Raw genomic sequence first — 7,976 nt, 5'->3', positions numbered from 1 at the left:
GCGAGGCTGGGAGGGCTGTGTCTGGTCTGTAAACACGCGGGGGAGCCCACGCTGCCCGGCGACTCGGGCCGCTGCATGCGAGCCCGTGTCCCGCGCGTGTCACCAGCGCACACGCTGATTTGAACCCTGCTTCGACGTGCGTGTCATGGCTTAAAAATAGATGCTAATCCGTCCTCGCGACTCGGGCAAGAGGCAGCGGCGGCGGGGCGGCGGGGCGGCGGGGCGGCGGCGGCGGCGGCGGCGGCGGCGGCGGGAGAGTCATGGCCGTGGCGCTGCCTGCGCCTGCGATCCGCCGTGGGGACTGAGGCCCCGCGCACCGCTCGCGAAGAGGTAGAGGGGCTGCGGCGGGTCCTGGCCTTCCCAGCTTGGGGAGAGGCGCCCGGCTCCGGGCGCTGGGGGAGGGGGCGACAGGGAAGGGGACCTCGGAGCCGAGCGAGCAGCAGCCTGCGCCCTTCTGTCTGGGCGCGCTCCCTGCGCGCACAGCGCCAGGCTGTCTGGCTTGGCAAGGGCTGCGGCGACAGCCATGAACCTGTTACAACCGCGACAGCGCGCGGAGGGCGGCGGGCGGCGGGCGGCGGACCAGGGCCCCCCAATGCCGGCTGGTGGGGCTGGAGAATGTCCAGGGCTGTATCCAGGGACAGAATGGGGGCTTCTCCACACCCCTGGGGACAGACAGAGTCCCAGGAAGCTGCTTCCTAGACCTGCACTGCTTCCTGCTTCCCCTTACCACTCACCGCCACGTAGGCAGCAGAACCGACTAGAAGAAAAGGCGGCTTAGGAATAAAGTGGCGGATGGAGGCTCTAGGCCTGAGGAGGAAAGGTAGATGGTGGTGATGGTGATGGTGAGGAGGATGATGATGACGACGGTGGTGGTGATGATGATGATGGCTGTAGTGCTTGATTTCTATGTGCTTTCTGACCCAGTCATTGAAAAAAAAAAAAAATGTCCCTAAACACCCTAAGGTCCAATCTTGTCTCACCAGCCCTGATCCTAAATCCCCTGCTTCTTATGCCCCGTTAAGTGCTTGGTCTCTCCCGGCTCTGGGGGAAGGGAGAGCCCCATGGGCCCTGGCTGAAGGTGTGGGCTGGGGTCAAAACCTGGGCAGGGACAAACATGGCCTCTCCCTGCTCTTCATTTGGTCCAGGTCCCTAGGGGTGGGGGAGGGGGAGGGGAAGGGAGTGGGAGGAGATTCTACAGGCGGCAGGACCAAGGCCAGGCGGGTCTTGCCATAGTTGCCTCCCTGCCAGAAGGTGCCAGGGCAACCCTCAAAGGCTGACCCTCCCAGCTCTGCAGCTCAAAGCCTGGCTTCGCTCTGAGGAGCGCCAGCTGCCCACAGGTAGTCTGAGACACACCTGCTAAGCCCCTCATTGCGACCCCCTGTGCTGTGTAGGGTCACTTGACTTCAACAGCAACACAGGTGATAATTCTGAGCCTCTGAGCTCCTGGGCCTGGCAGGATGCATCATTTTTCCCCTTCCTTCCCCCTCCCGGGCCCCTACCCTCCACCTCTTCCCCTACCCTACACGCATACACAGACACAACAACACTCCAGCCTTGGGTTGGACTCAGAAACCCTCGCATTATACATGAGGCCTGATGCTGGTCAAAGAAGGGTGGTTTACTGTTGTGCACGTAGATTTGGCACCTTCCTCCATTAGCTCATGCATTCAGCAAGTATTTATCCAGAACTTACTCTTCCTCTTTTCTGCTGTTCCACACTCACCCCAGTGTCTGCCCCGACCACACACCTCTCCCGTGACAGGTTTCCTTCTGAGGCAGTGGCAGGGCAGGAAGGGGTTAAGACAGTCTCTCTCTCTCTCTCTCTCTCTGGCGCTAAGGAGGCAGGCCTGGCATGTGTCATGGCCCCAGCTGCCGTTGTCTTCCTGCTAATTTTGTCTGGGTGGGTTCAAAGCCACCCCCAACCCCATCCTCTCTCCCTAAACTCTCTGTCTATAGCCCCGGGCAAATGAGACCCAGACTCAGGCTGGCAAGAGCCCCGGCAGTGGGCCCTGACACCCAAGTGCCAAATGTGTGTGTGTGTGTTGCTGAGTGTGTGTTGGCAGTGGGGGTGGGGTGTGGAGCAGACGCCCAGCAGCTGGGCAGCTCCCTTTCCCCGTAAACAAGGACATGTGACTCTCCCACCTCCTTGCGTGGCAGAGCGAAAGAGCTGAGCAAAAGGCGCTGCCGCAGCTTGAAGAAAAAGCTAGACCTGGAGGCCCCCACCAGGGCCAGACTTACCTTCTCTCCCTCGAGAACCTTCTCTCCAAGGCCCAGCCCCGTTGGCAGGCAGGGGAGCAACAGCTCTGGACTCACTCAAGTGTGTCTCGCACCCCTTCCTCTTCCAGCAACGGCTACTTGGCGACTGACCCCACCATCACCACAGCCACCCCTGCAGCTGCCACAGTTTCTGCCACCTCTAAGATGTGCCCTGGTAACTGGCTCTGGGCATCCATGACTTTTATGGCCCGCTTCTCCCGGAGTAGCTCAAGGTCTCCTGTTCGCACTCGAGGGGCCCTGGAGGAGATGCCAACAGTTCAGCATCCCTTCCTCAATGTCTTTGAGCTGGAGCGGCTCCTCTACACGGGCAAGACAGCCTGTAACCACGCCGATGAGGTCTGGCCGGGCCTCTACCTCGGAGACCAGTATGTACCGGGCAGACTGGGACCATGGCTGAGTGTGTGTGTGTGTGTGTGTGTGTGTGAAGAGAGGAGAAGGCTGGCAGACAGGCACCGGGTTGTGTCATTGGTTCCAGGTTGACGATTAAGAGGAGGGGGGCATGTGGGCACAGAGTAGAGGCTGGAGAGTTTGGGAGACTTTGGGCAAGATTATTGAAATAGCCAACTCTGCACAGAAAGATTCTGTACCGGTAATAATGTCATGCATAGCAAATATTCATTATTGAGTGCCAGTGCTACATTGTGAGTTCCAGGCACAATAGATGACTTCCCTGACCTTCCATCTATTGTGCTGTGGCTCTGAAAAAAGGCAGTAATTGGGAGCCAGGAAGAGTAAGCTGAAACAGTTCCTCTTGAGGCCAAGCAAAGCCGCAGTGTCTGCGGAGATTCTGCAAGTTTGGGGGCTATGGAGACAGAAACATCCCAGGAAAAGCAATCTCCACTTCTCTCCCTCAAAGGGCATGACCGTATACAAGGATTTTTTTTCACGTGCATTTTCTCTCTTGATCGTCACAACAGCCTTGGGAGGTAGGTACCACTATCCCCAGGTTACAGATGAGGAAACTGAAGCTCAGAGAAGTTGTGACTGGCCCAAGGTCACACGGGGCATAAGTAACAGAGCCAGGACTTCAAGGTTCAAGTTCAGTGCTCTTTCTACTTGAGGAATTTGCACTGGATGGGGCGTTTGCCCTGAGATATGACCATGTTGCCTGAGAGGTGTCTACCACTGAGCTGAGGGGTATGGGCCGCATGAACACCTGAAGGTGACATCATAAAACAGGGTAAACTCGAGCCATGGAATCACTGCCAACATATAAGAGATCTCAGAGAAAATTCAAAGTCACAGGGGAATTAGGTGCAGGAGAGAGTGTCAGAACCATGTCCTCTCAAGGTTGGCAGGGACATTAAATGTGAACAGGTCCTACACACCTACACACCGATCTCCTTTCTGCTTGAATGCTGCTGAGATGGGAAAGTCACTCTCCCCGGAGGTTCGCCAGTCTTTCCTCCGCTAGATCGCACTGCTGGGACGTACTCCCTTGCATGAAACTGAAATCTCTTTCCCTGGAGTGGCAACTCTTTGATCTTGGTTCTACCCTTTAGGACTCTGCAGGTCAAAGAGAATCTCACTTCCTCAGAGCACTCATTCAAGATTTTATTACGGCTATTTTTACCCTGACTCCTTAGTCTTCTCTTCTCCAGGCAAAACACCCCCAGTATTCTCAACCATGCTCACAGGGCAGGACTCCCAGTCATTGCCCATCTTGGTTCCTCCCTTTTGGGTCACTAGTAAGTAGAGTAGAGGCCTGGGGCTAAGGATCGTATCTAGGCAGTTGGCAGGGTCTAGACAAGGGACTCATCCCCGACAACCTGGCTTTCCCACCCTGCCTCTAACCTCTACTCAACGCAGGGACATGGCTAACAACCGCCGCGAGCTTCGTCGCCTGGGCATCACCCACGTCCTCAACGCCTCCCACAGCAGGTGGCGCGGCCCGCCCGAGGCCTACCAGGCCCTGGGCATCCGCTACCTGGGAGTGGAGGCCCACGACTCGCCTGCCTTTGACATGAGCGTCCACTTCCAGACGGCGGCCGACTTCATCCACCGGGCGCTGAGCCAGCCAGGAGGTAGGAGGAAAAGCCAAGGAGTGGGACAGAGCAGTGGACCTGCAGTTGGGAAAAGCCCACGGGTTCCAGTATGAAGAGAACTTTTAGGGACAGGACCAAATGCTCAGGCTATAGTGTTAAGGAAAGAAAAAATATTCTTTCAATCATTTTTTTTTCAAGGCAATTCATAAGACACCAAGAAGGAAATTATCCAAAATGTTAAGAATGGCAGGTTGCACCTAGGTGGTGAGATTGGGGTGATAGAGTTTTTATTCTTTATTTCTTTCTTTATTTATTTTCAAAATATGTAGGGGATACAAATGGTTTCTTGTTACATGGATGAATTGTAGAGTGGTGAAGTCTGGGCTTTTAGTGTGCCCGTCACCCCAGTAGTGTGTTGTACCCAATAGGTCATTTTTCAACCCTCACCCTCTCCAACTTCCCCTCTTCTGAGTCTCCAACCCCAGGCAAGGATGGGCACCGGTCCATGGCCTGTTAGGAACCGGGCCACAGAGCAGGGGGTGAACAGCAGGGCAGCCAGGGAAGCTTCATCTGTACTGACAGCCGCTCCCCATCGCTCGCATCACGGCATAAGCTCCACCTCCTGTCAGATCAGCGGTAGCATTAGATTCTCATAGGAGCGCGAACCCCACTGTAAACTGTGCCTGCTAGGGACCTGCTGTGTGCTCCGCTCCTTATGAGACTCTAATGCCTGATGATCTGAGGCCGTGATGCTAGTGCTGGGGAGCAGCTGCAAATACAGATTATCATTAGCAGAGAGGTTCGACTGCACAATAAATGTAATGCACTTGAATCATCCCGAAACCATCCCCCTACCATCCGTGGAAAAACCGTTTTCCATGAAACTGGACCCTAGTGCCAAAAAGGTTGAGGACTGCTGCATTATACCACTTTGCATGCTTGTGTGTATCCATCATTTAGCTCCCATTTATAAGTGAGAACATATGATGTTTGTTTTTCCATTCCCGAGATATTTCACTTAGGATAATGGTCTCCAGGTCCATCTAAGTTGCTGTGAATGCCATTCTTGCCTTCCTTTTTATGGCTGAGTAGTACTCTATGGTGTATATATCACATTTTCTTTATCCATTCATCAGCTAATGGGCACTTAAGTTGATTCTGTATCTTTTGCAATTGCAAGTTGTGCTGCAATAAACATATTAGCACAGATTTTTTTTAAATAATGATTTCTTTTCCTTTGGGTGGATACCCAGTGGTAAGGTTGCTGGATCGAATGGCAGGTCCACTTTTAGTTTTTTGAGGAATCTCCATACTTGTTTTCCATAGAGGTTGTACTATTTTACAGTCCCACCAACAGTGTATGAGTGTTCCCTTTCCATGGAATCTGTGCCAACATCTATTGTTTTTTGATTTTTTAATAATGGCTGTTCTGACAGGGGTAAGGTGGTATCTCATTGTGGTTTTAATTTGCATTTCCCTGAATATTAATGATGTTCTACATTTTTTCATGTTTGTTAGTCATATGTATATCTTTTTTGTTTTGTTAAAGAACTGGTGTCATAGTATACATTTGTATATCTTCTTTTGAAAAATGTCTATTCATGTATTTTGCCCACTTTTTAATGGAGATATTTGTTTGTTTCTTGCTGATTTGTTTGAGCTCCTTGTAGATTCTGGATATTAGTCATTTGTTGGATGTAGGGTTCACAAATATTTTCTCCCATACTGTAGGTGGTCTCTTTACTCTGTTGATTATTTCTTTTGCTGTACAGAAGCTTTTCAGTTTAATTAAGTCCCATTTATTTCATTTTGTTTTTCTTTTCTTTTCTTTTTTTTTTTGTATTTGCTCTTGGGGTCTTTGTCATAAATTCTTTGCCTATACTGATAGAGTTTTAAAATTTTTTGTTTCCTTACATATTTCTATACTTTCCAATTATTTTTATCTTAAGCATGGTAAAAATGTTTTTGTGATCAGAAAAAAAATATGTAAATAAAAATATATTCAATGGTTCAGAGAAATAACAAGCTAGAAGCATGGGGAGACCGAGGCAGGGCCAGGTTAGACATGAGGGCGTTTTCTATTGATTCATTCAGCAATTATCAGCCGAGTCGCTACTCTTTGTGCAATTTCACTTTTACATCAGTGATGAGTAAACCCTTGAGCACTTTCCAGGTTTATGGAGGACAAGCTGCTGCACGTCCTCTGGTCTCATTCTGTCTCTGTCTAGGCCTCTCCCCCTGTGCTGGATCTGCGTTGGCAGAACCACCTGTGTGCATGCGTCCCTGCCTTCGTGCACCTCTGCCTACCTGTCTCCCTCATCCCTGTCCCTGTCATCCTCTCCCCAGCCTCCTCCCAGCCACCGCCCACAGTCCTGCAACTGTCCCCCCGTGTCTCTCCTCTCAGGGAAGATCCTGGTGCACTGTGCCGTGGGAGTGAGCCGATCCGCCACGCTGGTGCTGGCCTACCTCATGCTGTACCATCGCCTCACCCTCGTGGAGGCCATCAAGAAGGTCAAGGACCACCGAGGCATCATTCCCAACCGGGGCTTCCTGCGGCAGCTCCTGGCCCTGGACCGCAGGCTGCGGCAGGGTCTGGAGGCATGAGGTGGGGGGCGGGGAAGGGAGGGCAGGCCAGGCCTGTGGGTGGGTCCCTGGCTCGCCGGTGGAGAGAGGAGGCCCAGGTAGCAGGTGGCGGGATTCCCAGGTAACCCATCATCCCCTGGGGGAGGAGAGCGAGAGGCTGAGCCCCAGGCCACTGTGGCTCTTTGCGGGAGGGGACAAGGAGTGAGGCCGGGCAGTGTGGTGGGCGGGGACCCCAGTGGGATTGACCAGGGAAGGAGGCAGCCTGGCTGTAGGTAGAAGATGGTCCTGAGATTCGCGCACCCCTGGATCCCAGCCAGGCTGTCCCCGGCGATCCCCAGTCCCTTCCCTCCTTTGTGCCTGAGTGTTCCCCTCTCTCACGTACGGAAACGAAAGGGCCATCTCTGTCCTGCGGGGGTGCAGCAAGCGTGAATGCAATGAGTTGTGTGGAGCCCGTAGCGTGGAGACAGACGGCGACGAGATGGTGTGAAAACTGCGAAACCAGAGGGAAAACCCCACAGCCTTGTCACTCCAAGCCCTGGAAGAGGAGGCGTGTGAGGGTTGGCCTTGTGCCCACGGCTGCTGCGCGTGGCCAAAAAAAGCCCAGAGGTGCATGACTGGCAGTCTTTAGATGGCCACTCGCTTACTGGATCCAGGTGTCTCAAGGAAAAATAAAGATTTTGGAAAAGAAGAGACTTTTTTGACGTCATTGACAGTTTGAAAGAGTTCTGGGCCTCTCTCCGGGGAACCCCAGGGTTGCTGGGGATAGCGACAGTTCCTGGCTTTGTCATGTCGGTGATAAGCCTCCGCCAGTTTCCGTAACACCGCTTCTCCCAAGTCCAATTTCATGCTCTTGCAGCAGGGGAAATCTTGAGGTGTTATTTCCAGCTAGTCCACAGAGGGGCAGCAGAGGACCAAAAACTTCAGATTTGCAACTACTTTGTGTTGGGCTCAGGGCTCACCCTGCCCCTTCCAAGCCTGAAATAGGTAGATCTCTGTAAACACTCAAGTGTTAAGAAATATATTAATAACTTTATTTCCAAAAAGTCAACCTGATCTCTATCAAGTCCCCATGCTGATGGGATAACAGAATAGTAACCTTAAATCAATCCTAGCCCTAAATCTCCTATATTC

At 52.6% G+C, this 7,976-nt stretch overlaps 1 protein-coding gene across 1 annotated transcript; it reads left to right on the top strand.

Moving 5' to 3' along the window:
- The first annotated feature begins 234 nt into the window (after positions 1-234).
- Positions 235-7,521, top strand: DUSP26 (dual specificity phosphatase 26). Its single transcript, XM_069485256.1, has 4 exons — positions 235-330; positions 2,346-2,642; positions 4,087-4,301; positions 6,667-7,521. Exons 2-4 carry the CDS (start codon positions 2,422-2,424, stop codon positions 6,864-6,866), a joined length of 636 nt encoding a protein of 211 aa, XP_069341357.1. The 5' UTR covers positions 235-330; positions 2,346-2,421; the 3' UTR covers positions 6,867-7,521.
- The last annotated feature ends 455 nt before the right edge of the window (positions 7,522-7,976 follow it).

This window comes from Eulemur rufifrons, chromosome 12 (genome assembly GCF_041146395.1).
Source record: "Eulemur rufifrons isolate Redbay chromosome 12, OSU_ERuf_1, whole genome shotgun sequence".
NCBI classification, from domain to species: Eukaryota; Metazoa; Chordata; class Mammalia; order Primates; family Lemuridae; genus Eulemur; species Eulemur rufifrons.
Note: the sequence above shows the minus strand (reverse complement) of the source record. Positions and strands in the feature narration are given on the sequence as shown.

Excerpts from the sequence above, each read along its gene's own strand:
- DUSP26 (XM_069485256.1), top strand. The coding sequence starts at position 2,422 with ATGTGCCCTGGTAACTGGCTCTGGGCATCCATGACTTTTATGGCCCGC. Across the intron at positions 2,643-4,086 it reads GGCCTCTACCTCGGAGACCA|GGACATGGCTAACAACCGCC; the intron begins GTATGTACCGGG and ends TACTCAACGCAG. Across the intron at positions 4,302-6,666 it reads GGCGCTGAGCCAGCCAGGAG|GGAAGATCCTGGTGCACTGT; the intron begins GTAGGAGGAAAA and ends CTCTCCTCTCAG.